This window comes from Centruroides sculpturatus, unplaced genomic scaffold (assembly GCF_000671375.1).
Source record: "Centruroides sculpturatus isolate CEXI.00-Female unplaced genomic scaffold, Cexi_2.0 scaffold247, whole genome shotgun sequence".
Taxonomy (NCBI): domain Eukaryota; kingdom Metazoa; phylum Arthropoda; class Arachnida; order Scorpiones; family Buthidae; genus Centruroides; species Centruroides sculpturatus.
Window position 1 is genome coordinate 335878 of NW_019384615.1, and position 23126 is coordinate 359003.

A 23126-nucleotide genomic window follows, 5' to 3' on the forward strand; every position below is an offset into this window, starting at 1 on the left:
AAGCAAGCAAAGAAAATGTTAGCAGTTTCTAATGCAAAGCACCCAAACGTCGATGAAGGTTTCGCTGTGAGAATTAAAGTACCCGAAGAAGACAGAGCAAAAACTGATGCACGTTCAATTTTAGCTGTGGTTCTTAGTAAAACAGAGGATGGCTTTTATAAACTTGATACTAAAACAGGTATTTTAAAACAATTGTATGCAAAATCTGAATTCAGTGTTTGCAAAGAGAGATTTTTAACGAAAGAAGATGGATGTCCCTGCTGTAGAAATATCTTTACGTCAAACAGCAATAAAACAATCCCTTGGTACTGGGCAGGGTTTCAGAAAATGTGACTGCAAATCTAAATGTACCACAAATAGGCGTGCTTGTCGCAAAAACCAATTGCTACGTAATTCAAAGTGTCACCAATCTTTAGATTGCACTAATAAGTAAGTACAATTTTATCATATGTTTTGCAAATTCATTTCCCTAATTGTAGTAATATTTTAAACCGTTTGATTTTTGTATTAAAGTTTTTTTAATTGATTGATGATTGATTCAATCAACTAATTTGTTGATTGTATTAACTTGATTCTTTAGATATTGAAAATTAAATAAATAACATTATGTTAATTTAAGCGTACAGAAACGTTGCTGTTGTTCCAGCAAAAATCTTATTTTCACTTTACCGAGTGCCTAGTAGGTAATTTGCAGATTACCTAGATAATCTGAACATTACCTAGGTAATTTGAGAAATGGAATAATTTTCGCAGCTTTAACGGATCACCCTAGTTAATCTGCAGATTAGCTAGGTAATGCGCACATTAACGGATTTCGAGCTTTAGCGGTAACATATATATAAAATGTTAATGTTATCACAAATGTCAACAATCAAAAAATTTTATTTTTTATGGTTTCTGAAGTGAACATAAAAATATTAGAAGTATGATTTCAAGGTCATCAAATTTATTGCTCTGAATTAATGAATTATTTTTTACAGAGAAATCTCAAAGAAGAGAACTGTAAAGTAGTTTTATATGTAACTAGACACAACACTTTTAGCAGTGTGTAAAAATTTGCATATCACTGATGTTTTTGATCTGTTTAGTGGGTTATCTTCAGGCATACTTAAAAAAGGCAGTAGTAGTCAGACAGTTCATATGTATTACAGTATGAATGGTTGAGTACAAAATTAACATTTGAGGAGATAGGACTATGACAATGGTGGGTGACATGTTAGATTTAATAGAAACTCTTATGTGGAAGGGTGAGCAAGGCCAACAAGAAGGATGGAAAGCTGGTCACTGTAGGCCCCATACCTGCTACAATGACCTGAATTGAAATTTGTATAATAAAATTTTAATTATAAAATCTAGATCAGTTTATACAGTTTTAAGTGCTTAATGGGTAAAAAAATAAATGTAATAAAAAAAATATAAATCTAATCTCTTTTTCTAATGTGATGCTTGTTATGTCAGAGGGACAGAGAGACCTACGAGCAATGCCAGATGATGGAAAATAATACACACACAAGCTTTGCAAATTCTACTGATTATACATGAAATTAATAATGGGAATAAAAACTTATATTGTTGCACCTTTGCAATATATAATCTGATTCTACCTAGGAGTCCCTAGTCCCAGTTCCTGTATTTTCTCTCATGGCCCTGAAGGCAAGTCCATGTTACCTCTGTTTAGAGACATTGGAAATTGTTTGTCTATAGATTTCACTCGTTTTTGAAATGTTGGGATATTGGAATGGGAAAGAAAGGCAATCTCCTTGATAACTAGAACTGCTTGCTAAACCACTTTAGCTTTGATAAGGTTGAGTAAATAAAGATAAAAGTGCATTATCTTCTTTTCTTTTGATATCATCCTTATGCTCAGATAGTTTCTGATTGACGGATTTAGATATATAGCAGATGTAGACAGTATCAATACTGGTGTTCTCCTTTTTGTTTGTGATACTGTACATATCATCTTTCCTTTTATTATCGCAAAAATAGATATAACATTGGGGATTGTATAATTTTAGAGTATGTAAATATAGAGAAGGATATGGTTTGTTTTAAGGTAAGTTCTTCAGTTAAATTGAAGAGGGACACCTTTTCAAAGAATGCTGCCTCAAACACAATGGATTATAAAATAATCCAATGGAACTGTCGTGGTTTCCGCAACAACTTCTCTGACATAAAACACTTGACATCATCTACCCCATCTCTCTGTGTGGCACTCCAGGAAACACATCTGAAATCTGGAGAAAATATCTCTGTAAAAGGATTCGATCTCTACCGAAAGGATGATGATAGCCACAATCATGCCAGTGGCGGTGTGGCTATTCTGGTTTCCAATTGCATCCCATCCTTGCTGGTACAAATAACAACAGAGCTGCAAGCTGTGGCAGTCAAAATTTCAATTGGCATAACTGTCACAGTTTGTTCTATATACTTGCCACTAGATATCAGAGTGAATGAAAATGAATTGGATGTATTAGTTGAACAGCTGCCAACACCACTTCTTTTACTTGGTGATTTTAATGACCACAATCCTATGTGGGGCAGTCCCGACATCAATCATCGAGGCAGAGCCATTGAAAGATTTATAAGTAATCACCAACTGTATTTATTTAATACTGGAGAAGTGATGTATTTTCATGCCCCAACAAGAACATTCACTGCCATTGATCTATCATTAGCAACTCCAAACCTGTTTTCAGCATTTACATAGGAGGTTGGATCTAATCCACTCTCTAGTGACCACTTCCCAATATTTCTAAAATATCAAGGCAGAGAAAGCTGTGAAATTGGAAACAGCCAATTGGCCTGTTTTTTCCTCTATGGCCAATATCACTGAGGATATGGTGAATATTGCTGATATCAATGATGCAGTTGAAGTTGTCACTTCCAGTATCATACAAGCAGCTGAAAAAACAATGGGGAAAACATCAACCAGATACCCAAAGCATCCGAAACCATGGTGGGATCAGAATTGCGAGACAGCATTTAAAAAACAAAAGAAAGCATGGGGTCTTTTCAGAAGATACCCTACTGCTGAAAATTTGGTTGCTTTTCAAAAGGCAAATGCCAGAAGAATAAGAAGGCAAAGCCAAAGGGATTCTTGGAGGAAGTATGTTTCTAGCATAACATCTTCCACTAGCTCAAAAACAATCTGGGATAAAATCCATAAAATCAATGGGAAATATGCTTCTCACTCTGTCCATGCTAGAAAGTAATGGCACAATAATCAGCGATATACAGGGTATTGCTGATACGTTGGGTGAAACATTTTCGTCTTCATCCAGCAATACTATGTATCCAAGGAATTTTCAGGTTTATAAAACCCAAAGTGAAAAACAATATTTAAACTTTCACTCCCCATCTAATGAGGAATATAATGTGCCTTTCACTAGAATTGAATTACATACAGTGATCTCTCGCTCGGGGAATAGTGCTGTAGACCTGGATAAAATCCACTATAGCATGATTAAGAATCTGTCAGACAATTCCCTTAGTAACCTTCTGAATCTGTTTAACAGAATATGGACAGAACATACTTTTCCCGACTCTTGGAGACTATCTATCATTATTCCCATTCCCAAGCCAGGTAAAGACCGCAAGAATCCCTCTAATTACAGACCAATCTCTCTGATGAGTTGTCTCTGTAAACTGTTCGAAAGAATGATAAACAGACGTCTGATATGTCTCTTAGAGAAAAATGAATACTTTTCACCACATCAGAGTGGTTTTCGTAGGAACAGAAGTACAATGGACAACTTAGTAAACCTTGAAACATCTATACGCGAAGTGTTTGTTAGACGACAGCACTTAGTGTCTGTGTTTTTTGATATAGAGAAGGCCTATGATCGCTGTTGGTGATACGGGATATTCCGTGATCTGTACGAATTCGGGTTGCGTGGTAATTTGCCAATTTTTATAAAAAACTTCCTACAGAATTGAAGATTTCAAGTCAGGATGGGCAACACACTATCTAGGCTCTTTACACAAGAAGAAGGTGTTCTTCAAGGTTGTATTTTGAGTGTGACTCTGTTCCTAATCAAAATTAACAGCATAGCTAAGTGTCTTCCTCCTAGTGTAAAACACTCTCTGTACATGGATGACTTTCAGATCTCCTGTCAGTCTAGTAACATGAATTTCATTGAGAGACAACTACAAACCTCTCTAAATTGCATAGACAATTGGTCCAAGACCAATGGTTTTACCTTTAACACGGAGAAGACCTCGTGCATCAACTTTTGCCGAAGACGTGGTTTGCACCTGGATCCAGAAATTTACCTAAAATCCCAATGGTGAATGAGGCTAAGTTTTTGGGTGTTTCTTTTGACCAAAAATTGACATTCTTGCCACACTTGCACAACTTGAAGAGTAGATGTTTAAAATCTCTAAACGTTTTAAAGGTACTATGCTGCTCATCCTGGGGAGCAGACAAAGTTTCTATGCTCAAGATTTATAGGGCCCTTGTCTGCTCTAAGCTGGACTATGGTTGCATTGTTTATGGCTCTGCGCGAGAATCTACTTTTCGGATGCTGGATCCAATCCACCATCAAGCACTGCATTTGTGCACTGGTGCTTTTCGAACTTCTCCTGCCCAAAGTTTGTATGTGGATGCTTATGAGCCTCCACTATCCCAGAGGAGAGAACAGTTGTCTCTTTTTTACTACATTAAACAGAAATCTCTGAATAGACTTTCAGCTAATAATTCAGATACACAGCTGAAAAGATTATTTGCAGCTCGGACAAGTAGTGTCCCCACATTCTACATAAGAATGGAGAATTAAGCAGCATGATTGACTTTAACACAAGCAACATCTCACAAGTTGAGGTTAATAGCATTCCACCTTGGTCAACCCCAGCGATAGATGTTGATTTGAGCTTAAAGCAGTTCCCCAAAGAAACCACACCAGACTACATCTATAGACAGCACTTTGCAGTAATTCAACACAGTGACAGGAATTTAATTCCTATTTATATTGATGGATCAAAATTGGAAGACTACATTGGCTCAGCCTTTGTCTGCCAAGATGAAATCGTTACAAAACAAATAGCACTGAATTCTTCCATTTTTTCTGTGGAGTTGCAGGCTATTTATTTAGCCCTAAAGTATATAAATAGGAAAGGTCATCATTGCTGCATGATTTAAAGTGACTCAGTTAGTGCACTTCAGGCTTTGATCTTGTGTGAACCTAGTTCTCACTCTATAGTGATTAAAATTCAGAAACTAATTTGCCATCTTATTATGTGCAACTCCTCTATAAAGTTTTGTTGGGTCCCAGGCCACGTGGGTATAAGAGGAAATGAAGATGCTGACACAGCTGCAAAGTCAGAAAGTCCCTCACAGCATGAAATGTGTATTGAAGGAGGTGATTTGAAGCTAGTCATTAAAAAACGACTAGCAGAGAGATGGCAAATTATGTGGAATGCACAAATCCACAATAAACTACATGAGATCAAACCTTTGGTTGAAAATTGGACACATAATAGGCAATATGATAGGAGATCTGAGGTTGTCCTTACTCGTTTGAGAATTGGACACACTCGACTGACTCATCAATACCTTTAGAAGGGTGATGATCAACCTGTATGTCAGTACTGCAACTGTACAGTTAGTGTTAAACACATTCTTTGCAACTGCATTGCTTTTGATCAAAATCGTAGACAGCATTTCGGAAATGCAAGTTGGAGAGAGATTTTAGGCCAGAGGCCAAATCTTGACAAAATACTGAATTTTTTGAAAGTTATAAAATATTTACTAAGAAATATAATTATTTATTTATTAAATACAGTGATACCTCGACTTACGCTACCCCGACTTACGCGAACCCGGAGTTACGCGATTTTCAAATCTCGTCGATTCGTCTTTTGTTTGAGCACCACGCAACTCTTGATTACTCATTCCCTCCACACTATTGTTTAACTTACATGTTCGGACGTGTCGCGCGGAATCGACACATAGCTACAATTTATTTTGTGTTATATATTTCTGTGTTTGTTATATCTACAGACACTTCAGAGACTTTATGTGGTGATTTCTTGCAACCGTGAACGAATCAAAAGACGAGATAAGATTAAAAAGAACATTTATTAGCTTACATACGTCCGATTTGGATTTTACACAAATTGCGAAATTATACTCCGACTTACGCGGTTATCGCTCGGTCCCACCTATCGCGTAAGTTTGAGGTATTATTGTACTTATATTTATTTTGTTGTTTTGTTTATTTGCAGTTATTTATGTTTGTGTTTTACCAATATCCTATGTTATTTATTTATTATACACTTATATTTATTCCGTTGTTTTGTTTATTTATGGTTTTGTATTTTATTAGTTTCTGATGAGATATATATTTAGTTTTGTGTAATGTTATTTTTTGTTATGGTGCAGCATAGCCTTCATGGCTCGTGCAAAAAAACTTGAACTAACCAACCAACCAACTTTTTAAAAGTCACTAATTTGTGTAAAGAAATTTAATTATTTATTTATATATCTATTTATTTATCTTTTACCTTTTTGTTTGCTCTAGTTTGTTATTAATATGTATATATTTGTTTTTTGTTGTTGTTGTTGTTGCTGTTGTTTATTTATTTATTTGTTTATTTTTGTTATTTGTGATGTTTATAATTATTTACCATTTGTTATGGCGCAGCTTAGCCTATTTGGCTCTTGTGCCAAAAAACCAATACTAACCGACCAACCTTTAAGGTAAGTTAATGTTGTTGATAATATCTTTGATGTTAATTGAGATAAAATCTAAAAATTAACACTTCTGGATTTTACTTTATTGATTGTTTTTGTGTCTACTGTCTTTTTTGCAAGTAATATCATTGTAAATTTTATGTAGATTTTATTCTGAACTTAATACTGATTTAATTTTTTTTAAATCAAAATATTTTTCAGCTTATTTTTTGACTAATTGATTATTGAACTACACTCATGTTCAGAAAATTCCAGTAGTTTCTGGGATATGGGCTAAATTAATGGTTATGCTTATTTTTTAGATATAAGTGTTTATAGTGGCCTATAAATAGTCTTTAATATACACATTATCAGTAATTGAAGCTTTAGTAACCTAGCAATAACAAATACAATAAATGTTTTAAAAAACTCTTATTAAATTTTATCATCACAAATTATTCTATGTTAGTTTTTATATATAATACTTTTATAAAATGTTTTATTTTAAAATATAGTTCAAAAGAGCAAAGAATTTTTCACTTTTGATGCAGAACACTTAAAACTTAAATATCTAAATAAGGACTTAATTAAAACTAAGGTAATTAAAAGGTTTTTAATTTATAATGATTACTATATTTTCAAACTAAATGTTATTTTTTATTTTTTTAAAACGTATTCTTGATATTGTCTTTTTAATTTTTTCAAGTTGTTTACTCCTAAAGCTTATGATCCCAAGGTGCAAATTCCATATGTAGTGCCACATGGAGTGTGTCCCAGAGAACTAGCAATTTTGAGGTGAAGATAATATGAAATAAATATAAATTTCAGTTTATGATTTATAAATTTTATGATATGAGATAAAGATAAATGATGAAAATACTTGTGTAGTAGAGATATTTTGAATAAGGTTGATATGATATGAATTTTTTTCAGATTGAAAAAAACTTTTTCTAANATCATCACAAATTATTCTATGTTAGTTTTTATATATAATACTTTTATAAAATGTTTTATTTTAAAATATAGTTCAAAAGAGCAAAGAATTTTTCACTTTTGATGCAGAACACTTAAAACTTAAATATCTAAATAAGGACTTAATTAAAACTAAGGTAATTAAAAGGTTTTTAATTTATAATGATTACTATATTTTCAAACTAAATGTTATTTTTTATTTTTTTAAAACGTATTCTTGATATTGTCTTTTTAATTTTTTCAAGTTGTTTACTCCTAAAGCTTATGATCCCAAGGTGCAAATTCCATATGTAGTGCCACATGGAGTGTGTCCCAGAGAACTAGCAATTTTGAGGTGAAGATAATATGAAATAAATATAAATTTCAGTTTATGATTTATAAATTTTATGATATGAGATAAAGATAAATGATGAAAATACTTGTGTAGTAGAGATATTTTGAATAAGGTTGATATGATATGAATTTTTTTCAGATTGAAAAAAACTTTTTCTAAAATAAATTTAATAACTTTACTTCAAGAAGCAAATATTACAAATGAAGCTTTAATTCCTAATAAACAAGAAAACTTTGAATTACTGAAAGACAAACAGTCTTTAACTTACAGATTTAAACTTGATGAATACTTACATTTTTTGCCCTTGGAAATGTTTGATGACAATGAATTTGATTGTCGTACACCACAAGAGTGGTTATCACTTGGCAGAATAGACAATGATACTTATCTTGTACCTGGAATTGCTTTTTTAAAAGCCTCCAAAGATAAAGGTAAATGCTCTGAATTATTTAAGTTTAAACTAAACAAATAATTTAGAAATAATTAATTAATTAATAATAATTAGTTAATACAGCAATGCCTTTTACTTCAGATTTAATTTGTCAGGAGGCATTTAACAATAAATTGTTCAAAGTTGGAATCAGTTTTCCCAATTAGAAATAATGGAAACTAGATTAGTCTGTTCCTAGATCCATTTCAATAAACTTAAACAGCAAATACACATAATTTTAGATAAAAGTAACACAATTAAATATCTTTAAGTAATAAGTTAAAACATGAAAACAATAAAATATCTATATTGTAGTGTCTTGGGATCACTAAGATTCAGACTTAGTGTTGGGTAAGGATACTAAGGGCTGCACAAGAAAAGGAGGTCACATAATAAGTAATTCTGAACAACCACTTTATGATACATAAGTTAATGTACAGTACAGCACACAGATCTAATCTTCCTAGTGCATGTTACGTGGCACTCACGTAACATGCACTAGGGGCTTAACACCTCATAACTCTAATATACTTATTACTAGGAATAGCGATACTTAGTCTAAAAAAAAAAAAAAAGATATTTACAATATTTACAGTGATGATCGCATGTTGGTTTCCATTAATACACACTTATTGTTGCTAGCATAACCTGATGTCCGTTGTTACTAGTGGATCACAGTACAAATTGATACCCAACAATTAAAAGAGAAAAACACCAAAAATAACCTTAGATACAGGTTATTTCCTTAACCTTCTTTGTTGTCCACAAAAGTCTCTGGACTCGACAGTCAATTGTTACCCAATCCAAGTGGATCCCAAATGAAAAGTCTGTTATGTCACCCTAATTTCCAGTCGTAGACATTGACCCTTCTCGCTGTTGTCCTTTTGGTCAGGGGCTCGAGAGTCTTCACCAGGTATAATCCAGAAAGAAAAGGTGATCTGCACATGTCCCACATGTGTTTTTATGTTTGCCGCCATCTGGGACTTCAGCCTTAGTCACGTGGTGTCATGACAACCAATCCTGATTAAGCAGGCAGCAGCCACCAAAAGTGGTGCATGACAAATGGAAAAATTACAAATATACTAGTAATACGACAAAAAGTAGAAAACTTGATACGAACGACTACAAAGTACCTAATATAAATAAGGCTGGGAAACAAAAATAGTGACGGAGCACTACAATATACTGTATAATACAATGAAAATTGAAATTAATATACAACTGTAGGGTTTCTCACAAATAATACTCTTGGAGATGATATCAGCCAATTGCTTTTAATTTATCCACACTAGGAGGAGTTTTTCCATCTCCTCAATAACATGTGATCTCTTGGAGGTCAACATTGTCATACCTTTAGTTACTTCGCTGTTTTTATTGCTTTTTTTTTTAAGAATGGTATACACCATGAACTTAAACATTACTGTCAGACCTGCCACATTATACTACTATCATGCTTCACCATAAATTCATTTTTACCTCAATTATTTATATCACACCCTTCCTCTTTGCTTTATTGCTTCCTCACTCTCTTGTATGCCATAATTAATAAGTAGGGATTATATAGATAAAACTAAACACATCAATAATAAAGCAAAAATAGCACTGAAAACACGAATGTAATGCAAGAGATGCTTTTACAGCAAGAACAATAGAGATGATTTGTGCACACAATACATGGTATTTATAAAGCAAGTGCACTTTTCCAACAGATGATATTTATGTGGAAACATTGTTTGAACCATTGATCAGATTTCTCAAATTTAGTGTTTGAACTCTAGAACATTCAAAATTAGAATTGTTTGAAATATGAGACATCACTTTATATATAAAATTTATATAATATGCTAAATTGCAAAAAATGTTGTTAATTTGTTTCATATTATTTTAATGCATTTACTATAATAATAAATTAGAATGAATCAATATCTTTATTATTTCAGAATCAGATTATCAATGGGTTGAAGTAGCTGTGTGTAATTATAATCCTGTTACAAGTTGCTTTTTAGTTAAGAAAATTTCAGAAATAAATAAAGGTTTTTAGAATTTTATTATTTTATAAATATTTTATGTTATATCATTATGAAATATTAAAAAAAATCATATTTAAAATTTATAAAATAATATTAATTTATTCTGTTATCAGTTGAATTAATAGGAGAGTACTGGATTCCAAGGATATATTTAATGTTTTTGGCTGAAAATCCAAAAATATTTGTAAAAAGAATTTTAGCTGCATTAAAATTGAGAAGAGAAACAGAATTTCATTTAAGATATAATTTTTATATCAATCAAATGTTTACTCAAAATTTACCAATACTTGATTCACAGTCAATAGAGATAATATTAAATAAAGCAGTAAAAAATTATTCACAGTGAGTATATAATTTTAATTTTCAATTAAGAATAGATTAAGAATTGTAGATTCTAAATACATTTTTATTAATAAATCTTACATATTTTTAATAATAATATGAAGTTTCTTTAAAATGAAAGTTTTGGGGTATCAATATGTAAGTGTGTTCAAAAATAAAATATATAGATAGCTAGTTTTCTAAGAGTTTTAATTTTCTATGTTTATGTGGAAAGTCTTTTACATGAAATGCAATATTTTTTGCTAATTGGGCTACAGTTTGAAAAAATTGTAGATGTATAAATTCCCAATGTCATTCATCTGTTGTCTGTCCTTCCTTAATCTAAAAAACAGTGTTAGATAAATGAAAGTTGAAACCCAAATGTGGAAATCTTAGTGGCAGGAGACCCAATTAACTATATACAAACTTCTGATATAAACTTGAAAGTCACATTATTTTAATTTGAAAATTTTCTGCAGAAAGGAGTGATTTAGATGACCAACATGACTCACTCTACTGTTATGAGGAAAACTATGATGTACAGGCGCAAGCTTCTACCAAAATGGACAGAGAGCATATATTTTAAATTAAATAATTAAAAATTGCAGCCCAGCATTATGGTGGTGTCACAATAAATACTTGCTCATTACTTTTATAAATATTTGTTATTATGAATATGAAAGCCTAATTTTGTCTACACTGCTAAAAGTAAATAATTCACATTATAGCATAAAAACCTTTTTAAACATTGAATTGAATTTAATTTTGAATTAATTTAACAAATTTTACAAATATTAATTTGGTAACAAAAGTTTGATTTTATGTAGCCTGCTTGATTTAGAAATTATTTACATATTTTTGTGATAATAAATGATAGTCATTTATGATATCTAAAAATTTACAACGATTTTATTTACTTTAGGTATCAAATGTTTATTTCTGAAGTAACACAAGATATAATTTCAAATTATCATCATACATTTAATGAACTTACATTTAGAGAAGTTATTCCTAAATATCCAGATATATTTTCTAATATTAACATACCAGAAAAAAAGAAAATGAAAATATCTGAGAAAGGTATCTCAATTGAATTTACTTTATTTTAAAAAATATAATATACTAGTACATTTTTTGATTACACTTAAAAGTAGATACAAACTAAATATAATTTATAAATTTTAATTCTTATTTTTTAAGAAATGATTAAAATTTTTAAAAATTATTACAAAAATTATTAATTTTATTAGGTTATGAATATGATGGTATTGTCATGTTTGAAGAATTGAGATTTCAGTTTTGTAATCATACTTTTATGACAAAAAAGGAAATTGTACTTGCCTTAGTTGGTATAATACTAGAATTAATTAAAATTGAGGATATGAGGCTTTATAAATTAAAAAGAATTGAAGCTTCTAGATTAGAAGAATTTGTAAAAACTCAAGAAGAATCTGTAAAATATGTAATTATCATTTTAAAAAGTTGTTGTCAATAATAATTATATTTATTTATTTAATATATTCAAATATTCATATTGATATTTATTTAATAATAATNTTAATTTGTTTATTTCAAATATAAAATACAAATATTCAAATGTTATAAAAAGATTGAGTATAATTTTTAAATATATTATTTTATAACAAAAATATGTTCTCTCCAAATTTTCTTGCTGGGTTAAACTTAAGCTCTGTGATTTGTTAATGACACAGCCAATGCTAGACTGCAGTTACATGTTTTCCATAAGGTACTGTATGCTCTCCAATTATAAGTTGACTGTGCTCCATTATTATGAATTTATTCTTGATTTTGTTTATTGTGGTGAAGTTTGAATTTTTGATTAAGTATAAGTTTATTACATAAAATGAATCACAAAATATTTTTATTATATTGATGTATATTTTTTTTTATTATAATAATAATAAAAAAAAATATACACCAATATAATAATAAGAAAAGAAGGAAAGTTAGGTTTTAGAAAGTTTAGATTTACTTGAGAGAAAGAAAGTTAAGAACATTACAGCATTTGTTTATATTTATTTCAGATTAAATCATTCACTCTATTACAATTTGGAATTTGATCCAATTAGGCATAGTCTTCATTGTATGCACATAAAAAACAAAAAGATGACCTTTACACTTGACTTTTGAGAATTAAATGTCAGGATTTTTACTTTCTTTTTTGATCTTCATTAGATTTTATTTTATATTCCTTCATTTGATCTTGAAATCAAAATTTATTGATGCAGCTATATGATGTAACATTTTTTTGGTCACCTGGATTTTGATTACACTAGAACTTTTTCAACACAGATAATTGGTATTTCTACTATAGTAAAACCTGCAAAAGCTGTAACTTGATGAGACTGTCTTCTTTTTCTGTGTCTAGCAACTTTTCTACCATTGACTGGATAGAGTCTTACCACTTTTTATTGCTTTCTATTGTCTATATAAATGCCCTTAAAATTTTCCCTTTTATGAGATTAGGAAAAAAAAAAATAAATTGTTATTACAATTTACATATGTCTATTCAAATTTCATTTGTTATATATGTCTGTATATGTAATAAAGATTTCATATATAAATAAGCAGGCACAGTTTACTTTTTAACAGAACAATTTAACATTATTTTCTTAGATGTCTTTGGTTTTTTAATGAAGTTATTGATATGAATTCCAAAGTCTGTATGTAGCCTTATCAAAAACTTCTTTGTCTTTAAACTTTCCAAATGCCTTGAAAGCTTTTATATAGCTAAAAACTTGTTTGATTTAAAGGCTCAGATTCTTATTAGTTGGTCTTATTCATCATGTTGTTGTCTTTAGTTTACAAGTCAATAATTTTGTAAAGGTTTATTTCATTAGTTGGAAAAATACACAAACATAATAATAATGATGATGCAGAAGAAAATGGAAGACTTCAGTGTACTTTGAAACTCTCTCTAATGAAAAATAATTTATTTCTTGACAGATGGCACTGCACTGATGCAGAAATATCAAATAGGCAACCAAATTTGTTTGCCTATAGCACAATTTATTTTATTCCTTCCACATCTCAATGGTCTGGCTTTCAGAGAGCATTAGTTATGTTAATCATTTTATTGAAAAATATTTGAACTTCTACCTTTGGAAGGTTTCTGCCTTACCCAGATTCCAGCTTTCACAGATTTTACTGTATTTTGTCCTTTAGATTATTTTTGTGGTCAGTTTTTCTGGTTGTAATTTTGATATTTGATTTTGAAAAGCACTTAATTCTAACTGATTTAAATAAGTAATTACAGTAGAGAGCCGTTTATCCGAAAGCCAGTTATCCGAAACGTCAGTTAACCAAAAGCATTCTAGTGGGCAAATTTAAATTTTTGTTAATGCTGTGGCGCTGCAATCTTTGGCTATATCTTGGGTTATTCCAATATTTTTTTTGTTGGTGTGTGTGTTTTAGCTGGCAGCACTGGCACTTTTGTGTAGTGTTTTTCTGAGGACTGTGTATGGTGCTGAATCGAACATTTTTGATACTAGATTAACTTCTAAAGTATAATTTTTTTTGTTTTTATATTTTTCAATATATTTATTTTGTTTGTAAAAAATAAAGAAATAATTTTTAACGATACAATAGCCACGATTATTATTTTAAAAAGTTTACGTTAGGCTTNTACAATATTAAGAGTACCCAACAATAATATATAGATTTTAGCATGACTTACAATTTTTCTTTTGTTAATTATTTCAATATGTAAATAAATATTCACAGAAGAATTCCTATCATAATACCACAATACGTGTATAAAGTTAAAACACATTTATAAAATTATAATGTTTAAAAGGTTTAAAAGTATTTTTACTCATATAACAGTGCCTGCAACAGCAAATGATAAATAACATTTTTACTTGGCATATGAATGGACATAAAGGCATATAAATTAAACATTTCAATGATATTTTTACCTTCTTCAGCTGGATTACATATTCTGTTTCAAACTTTACAATATCAAATTATCAATTTCACAATTTAAAATATTGATTTGTAAAATTTTAAAATATAAATAACTGCCATATAAGCCAATATTTATTACATTAGTAATAAAATTATTCTAAAATCTATTAAACACAGTAACAGTATCTAGTGTTGATTTTCATTTTAAGATCTTCAACATCACAATAATATCAAAAATTTCAACAAACTTACTAGACACTGTAATGATACTTTACAACATTATACAATGTGAACATTCATTTCTTATAACTGATGTCAAGTTCTTTCTTAATTATTAACTTGCATATATTGCAAGTTAATAATTAAGAAAGAGTATATTGCATATATTTTCCTTTCATCTTCTTTCTTTTTTAAATTTGGCTATATTTCATATCCTGTTCAGTTTGTTTTAATTGATTATGAATAACATGTATCAGCTAGCTTAATAATTGTATACATTAGGTGGCAAATCTTTTTGAGCCTTTGTAAGGTTGAGGTGACTGGGGTGGAAATATCAAGAGAATTGAAGGATCACAACAACCATATGTAAGAATATTTGAGTCAGGTGTCCATCATTTAAACCATTTAATAACATTATCTTACAAAAGAGCTAATTTTCCATTATTACAATTATTGCAGAGAGAAACCAAATAAAAGACCGAAAGTTCTTTAGGCTGTTTTCTCTTGGTTCCTCGATGTTTCCAAGATCATTGGCCCTGGGGCACCTTGTTCAGCTTCGAACTGATGGTCCTAGAAGTAGGGATGATTCTTGAAGCAAGAGAACGTTTTCAAGAGAGCAAATGTCACTCCAAGGAAGATGACCAGATGTTGACAGACACACAAAGGGATATGAGTGATAAACAATGATTCAAAAATCTTGCTTTCTTGAATCATACATTTTTATAAGTTTTCCCTCAAAGTCATCTTGTGATTGGTCTTTCATTATCACCTGGTGACAATTCAAAACCTGTCAAAGGGCAGGGGAGAGGCCAACTTTGCAACTAAATAAGACTCCTCTCTAACCACATTTTCCTTGACTTTGGTCTTTTCTACACAATTCATCTTTTGTTTTAAATTCTATAGAAAAAACCCATCATTGTTCAAACAAGACCTTCAATTCTTCCTATTTGCTTTCTTTATCAGTTAAAACTTTTAAACTTTTAAGCATGGTAAATCAAATCAACAGAAAGTCATACCAGCTGGGATTTTGTGCAGGCCAACAAGATCCCCACTGTATTGGTCAGGGAACCAGGACACACATTGATGAATATGCTACTGGAACACAAATCAGTATTGATACTGTGATGGTCTGCCATATTTTTGTCCTCTCTTCTGGTTAGACTGTTTTGTCAGACTCTCAGTTTATTGTGTAAACTTGTTTGGACCAGCTCCTTTGTTGGACCAACTCTAGGGTAGACCCTCTACCTTGGAAGGACTAGTCTGATAGGTAAAATAGACAGCCTGGGGATATGAAAAAGGAGAGAACTATCTTTTTGGCTGGAAAGACAGAACATTTTGGATGTGGTTTGTGAAGCTGAAGGAAGGAGTCGTTAAGTAGGCTGGATCTGACAGCCTGAGATCCAGCAAAAAGTATGTTTTGAGATCTGAGCACAGGTTTTCCTGTGCTCAGATCTCAAAACCTTGGAAAATATATCTGGAACAAGAAAGAAATAATTCATAAAGCAAAATTAGCTGTGTACAACACAATTTTTTAACCTAAGTTAACATATGGTTCTGAGAAATAAGGGAATTGACCAAAAATTAGAAACAGCAGGATTGATAGTATTTAGAAAAATTAGTGGTGTTAATACAGTGACAAAATCATATTAAAAATGAAGACATAAGAAAAAAAACTCAAGGTAACTAATATTCAGTTGAGAATAAGTGAAGCTAATCTGAGGTGGTTTGACCATTTAGAAAGAATGGGAGAAGAGCAACTAGCCAAACAGATATTTGAAACTAAAATCAGAAAGAAAAAACCAAAGGAATGTCCATTTCAAATATTATATAACTTTTAAATATAAACTTGTTATGTTATTGCAGAAGGATTATTAACTCAAAAAGTTTTGAAATTCATAATTTTTCATTTTATTAATAAAGCAAGTGATCCTGAACTTGATCAAAAAAATACTTTGGAGTCAACTGATTGAATATTGTTATAAGTAAATAAGATATACTATTTCAAATGCAAATATCAATGAAATGATTATTCATTTAAGGTTTCCATGAATGTTCATAAAACACTTACAGAGGACCTTTGTAGAGTTATTCGTTCTGGTTTAAGGGAATGCAACAAAGGATGGTATAACATATATGAAAATGATTGGCATATTTATGAAAATTCAAAAATGAAAAAGTTTATGATACAAGTTCATTACAGAATGCAGGTAACTAAACATAGCTATTGATATACATAATACAAAATTTATAATATTATATAATACAAAATACATTTAAAAATTACATATATATATATATATATATATATATATATGTATGTAATTTTAAAAAACTCTATATTAAAACTGCCTTTTGAATTTCATGGATATTTTTTCTAGATATTGATAATATATTAATTACACTACTATTAATAATAATTAGTGTATTAATTAATATTAATACACTAATTATTATTAATTTTATGTTTTAATTGATGGTCTATCCAGGGCGATTCTCTTGCAATGAAAACCAAACATCTTTCAATAACTTTTTATTGCTTTATGGTTCTTTATTGGGCCATTATCAACATTGCTTTAAGAAGACCTTATTTTGCAAGATATAAGCAAAGTGCATGTCAATTTTCATAAAGCAATAAAACAGTTTTTGAGGAATGTTTGGGTCTCCTAGCAAGAGAATCACCCCGTTTAAAAACTATTATTATCCATTATAAGCTTTCTGACTACAATCTACTAAGAATAATAAGTAACTATACAAGCATATTTGTATTGCTGTTACAATTTTTTACACAAATCACACACCTTTTTATTTTTTAATTAACACTTAGTGCTTCAGAATCATTTCAATGATACAGTTTGTTATATAAATGTCTACTAGGACAGATCTTATTAATAGGACTTATTATACTGGTGTTTGGTTTCTGCAATTGAGGAAAACTTATTCAGAGAAAACAAACTATCTTTATTGTTCACCTGGTATTTCACCTGTACATACTTTGTGTGTATTGGACCTCAAGGTCCGATACACACATAAAGTCCTTCAGGTTCCTCTTTAGCAGGTTTACAAAAACACAGTGTTAAAATAAAATTTATAAAAATTTATAACAATACAATATTAAGAGTACCCAACAATAATATATAGATTTTAGCATGACTTACAATTTTTCTTTTGTTAATTATTTCAATATGTAAATAAATATTCACAGAAGAATTCCTATCATAATACCACAATACGTGTATAAAGTTAAAACACATTTATAAAATTATAATGTTTAAAAGGTTTAAAAGTATTTTTACTCATATAACAGTGCCTGCAACAGCAAATGATAAATAACATTTTTACTTGGCATATGAATGGACATAAAGGCATATAAATTAAACATTTCAATGATATTTTTACCTTCTTCAGCTGGATTACATATTCTGTTTCAAACTTTACAATATCAAATTATCAATTTCACAATTTAAAATATTGATTTGTAAAATTTTAAAATATAAATAACTGCCATATAAGCCAATATTTATTACATTAGTAATAAAATTATTCTAAAATCTATTAAACACAGTAACAGTATCTAGTGTTGATTTTCATTTTAAGATCTTCAACATCACAATAATATCAAAAATTTCAACAAACTTACTAGACACTGTAATGATACTTTACAACATTATACAATGTGAACATTCATTTCTTATAACTGATGTCAAGTTCTTTCTTAATTATTAACTTGCATATATTGCAAGTTAATAATTAAGAAAGAGTATATTGCATATATTTTCCTTTCATCTTCTTTCTTTTTTAAATTTGGCTATATTTCATATCCTGTTCAGTTTGTTTTAATTGATTATGAATAACATGTATCAGCTAGCTTAATAATTGTATACATTAGGTGGCAAATCTTTTTGAGCCTTTGTAAGGTTGAGGTGACTGGGGTGGAAATATCAAGAGAATTGAAGGATCACAACAACCATATGTAAGAATATTTGAGTCAGGTGTCCATCATTTAAACCATTTAATAACATTATCTTACAAAAGAGCTAATTTTCCATTATTACAATTATTGCAGAGAGAAACCAAATAAAAGACCGAAAGTTCTTTAGGCTGTTTTCTCTTGGTTCCTCGATGTTTCCAAGATCATTGGCCCTGGGGCACCTTGTTCAGCTTCGAACTGATGGTCCTAGAAGTAGGGATGATTCTTGAAGCAAGAGAACGTTTTCAAGAGAGCAAATGTCACTCCAAGGAAGATGACCAGATGTTGACAGACACACAAAGGGATATGAGTGATAAACAATGATTCAAAAATCTTGCTTTCTTGAATCATACATTTTTATAAGTTTTCCCTCAAAGTCATCTTGTGATTGGTCTTTCATTATCACCTGGTGACAATTCAAAACCTGTCAAAGGGCAGGGGAGAGGCCAACTTTGCAACTAAATAAGACTCCTCTCTAACCACATTTTCCTTGACTTTGGTCTTTTCTACACAATTCATCTTTTGTTTTAAATTCTATAGAAAAAACCCATCATTGTTCAAACAAGACCTTCAATTCTTCCTATTTGCTTTCTTTATCAGTTAAAACTTTTAAACTTTTAAGCATGGTAAATCAAATCAACAGAAAGTCATACCAGCTGGGATTTTGTGCAGGCCAACAAGATCCCCACTGTATTGGTCAGGGAACCAGGACACACATTGATGAATATGCTACTGGAACACAAATCAGTATTGATACTGTGATGGTCTGCCATATTTTTGTCCTCTCTTCTGGTTAGACTGTTTTGTCAGACTCTCAGTTTATTGTGTAAACTTGTTTGGACCAGCTCCTTTGTTGGACCAACTCTAGGGTAGACCCTCTATCTTGGAAGGACTAGTCTGATAGGTAAAATAGACAGCCTGGGGATATGAAAAAGGAGAGAACTATCTTTTTGGCTGGAAAGACAGAACATTTTGGATGTGGTTTGTGAAGCTGAAGGAAGGAGTCGTTAAGTAGGCTGGATCTGACAGCCTGAGATCCAGCAAAAAGTATGTTTTGAGATCTGAGCACAGGTTTTCCTGTGCTCAGATCTCAAAACCTTGGAAAATATATCTGGAACAAGAAAGAAATAATTCATAAAGCAAAATTAGCTGTGTACAACACAATTTTTTAACCTAAGTTAACATATGGTTCTGAGAAATAAGGGTGAGAAATAAGGGAATTGACCAAAAATTAGAAACAGCAGGATTGATAGTATTTAGAAAAATTAGTGGTGTTAATACAGTGACAAAATCATATTAAAAATGAAGACATAAGAAAAAAAACTCAAGGTAACTAATATTCAGTTGAGAATAAGTGAAGCTAATCTGAGGTGGTTTGACCATTTAGAAAGAATGGGAGAAGAGCAACTAGCCAAACAGATATTTGAAACTAAAATCAGAAAGAAAAAACCAAAGGAATGTCCTAGATGAACATGGATTGATAGTGTTAAGCAGACCTTAGAGGAAAGGAATTTAACTTTTCTCCAGACTAAAAACTTGTCTGTCAATAGGAGAGTTTGGAGGAAAGTAGTAGATGGTAGTATAAAAGTTTGATTTTTCACTATGTTGACCTGTATCAACTCTTGTTATCAGCAGGAATGTATGATGATGATGATGATGATGATAATTATTACAATATTATTAGTTAAATTGTACCATAAAAATGTTTTCACAGTTACTTACATATAATATCAGTTAAACCACTTTTGGATTATATAGCAACAATTAGTTAATTTTTTATATCTAATAAATATAAAATATATAATAAATATATCTCAGCATATAAGGTGTTAAGTGTTTTTAGTAAAGGTTTAAAAGAAGCTGAGTTGAGTTTCAATTTATTGTTAATTTTTTATTAATTAAGTAAATTTACCATTTTTTGCTACTAGATAACTATTTTAATTCAGTGTTGTCTGTTTTTTTGTATTTATATTATGCCACCATATATCTATTTCTCTATCAAAATTATCATTTATTCTGTTATTTGTTTTTTTTTTTAAATATAAAAATATTTTAAAAGTTGCCTTTTATAAGTATTTTGTTTCTTTTGCAGTATTTTAAGATTATTTAATTTAATTTCAAAATTATCTAAATTACCAATGTCTGGCAACAGCAGAATTATTATAATTATATTTGATGGCACAGATATGTTTGCTAACTCTTACTTTTAATTTTTGATTTGTTTCACTCATGTATATGCTTGGATTTATGCAACTATATTCAAATTCATATACTACACCTACTTTATCTAATGTATTTTAATTGACAGTTTTATTACTATTGTTAATATGTTTTGTTAAAGTATTTTGCAAATATAAATCTGGAGCACTAAGTGTTAATTAAAAAATGTAAAGTTGTGTGATTTGTGTAAAATAATTGTAACAACAATGCAAATACTCTTGTTTAGTTATATACATGTATAATTATTATTAATATTGTAAATAACTAAAATTGTTCTTTACAATATTAATAATAATTAATCAGCATCGTTAATAATATTTTCCAATAATGTTTAAGTTTAACTTTGAATTCAGTTTTAATTTATATATTGCCAAAAAATTACTAGCAATTAATGTGATGAAAATTGTGTTTCAATCTCAACAAACATTCAAAAAATAACAACTTTTGAGTAGTTATCTTTCATTTGAAGAATTTTCATGTTGTTTTACTACATTTTTTTAAAAAAATGTAGTAAAACAATGTAAAAAAATGTAATAAAATTTTATAATTTTTACAACTTTTTTATATATCTCATACCAATATAACAGTGTATTGATAAACATAACATAACAGTGTAAATATTCCTAATACAGTTTGTTTTACAAACTGATTCTAATATTTTTCTCATTTTTGTTATGTATTTTTTGTGTCACTTTGCATTGTTTGCTTTTAAATATATATATATATATATAGAGAGAGAGAGAGAGTTTCTGAAATAATGGGCCAAACTTTGGGGATGATTTCAGACAGGAAAATAAAGAAAAAGGCATATAAACATAAGAGCATGATCAGTTATGGAAATGGCCGTTTTCAAGAAACAAACTTTTTATGACAGTGTCAGGTACAAGACATTTTCATACATAACTCTTCATTAAAGTGATTTTAATCCAGCTCATTTTAATCAATATGTGTATATTGTACTAAACCATAAGTTACTTATTTACACAGATAGGCAGAGCAGGTCTGGTGTCATGGCTTCCATGTTTTCTGGTCTGAATCCCTTGGAGTCACCTGAAGGCACTAGTGTTTGCTGCTTCTGTTGGCAATGTGGATATGATGCTGCAACACATTGTTGACACTTTCACCATCATTTGTAGAAAACCTGGAATCTTTGAAAGAGTGCAGCAGTCCATGTTCTGACAATTCTACATATGCATAGGTGCACATGGAGAGTATTTTGAACATTTTTTATGAAGAAAGCTATGTATTGTGAAAGTTATGTAAGAGAGTATGTAATAAAATTTGTTTTACATTTGACACTGACATGAGGTCTGATGATTTCTTGAAAAACACCCATTTTCAGATTTTTATTTATTTTCCTGTGAGGAATCATCCCCCAAAGTTTGTCCCACTATTTCAGAAACATATGGTAGATATTCTCTAACATTGTGATTGATGGAATCTCACAATATATCAACCTTACAAGATATTTTTGAATATCTCATTATATATATTATGTATATTTATTTATTTATAATAAAAATTAAAATAGTGTTTTGTAATATTAAAAATTGAATAGAACATTATAAATTTTATTATTAAATTCAATAGGATTCTCTTCGATTTATGGTAGAAAAAGGACTCAGTTCATTTTCACAATTAATTGTAGAGCTTTGTAAACCAGCAATGGATTTAAATGATGAATATATTTGGGAAAATGACCTTTCAAGTAGTATATTTAAGTGAGTTTTATTAACTTTAAGTAATATTAAACAAATGCCATATATGCAAAAAATTAGATTTAAATTATGAATAGCATTAATAAATATATGAAAAACTGTAGAATATAGTAAAAAGTTTATTTAATATAATTTATACAGTAATATTTTAAAAAGAAATTAATAATACTTATTTTTCTTGAAATTATGCAGTGATTACTTAAAAACAAAAATTGTTATACTCAGTTTTTGTAAATATTGATTTCTGTAAAATGTATCTAAACTGAGAGAACAGTACTTTTTATATCTTAATTTTATGTATTTTAGAAAGAAATCATA

The 23126-nt window shown here is 29.8% G+C and overlaps 1 protein-coding gene and 1 long non-coding RNA gene across 2 annotated transcripts; both read left to right on the plus strand.

Moving 5' to 3' along the window:
- Window positions 1-7205: 7205 nt before the first annotated feature.
- Window positions 7206-7624, plus strand: LOC111625348. The gene is made up of 3 exons (XR_002756713.1): window positions 7206-7268; window positions 7377-7465; window positions 7604-7624. It is a non-coding gene; the product is annotated as an uncharacterized LOC111625348 (long non-coding RNA).
- Window positions 7625-7722: 98 nt separating this feature from the next.
- On the plus strand, window positions 7723-22815 carry LOC111625370 (dynein heavy chain 1, axonemal-like). The gene is made up of 9 exons (XM_023368507.1): window positions 7723-7779; window positions 7888-7976; window positions 8115-8407; window positions 10347-10439; window positions 10550-10778; window positions 11680-11837; window positions 12008-12219; window positions 16943-17110; window positions 22681-22815. Exons 3-9 carry the CDS (start codon window positions 8287-8289, stop codon window positions 22813-22815), a joined length of 1116 nt encoding a protein of 371 aa, XP_023224275.1. The 5' UTR covers window positions 7723-7779; window positions 7888-7976; window positions 8115-8286.
- The last annotated feature ends 311 nt before the right edge of the window (window positions 22816-23126 follow it).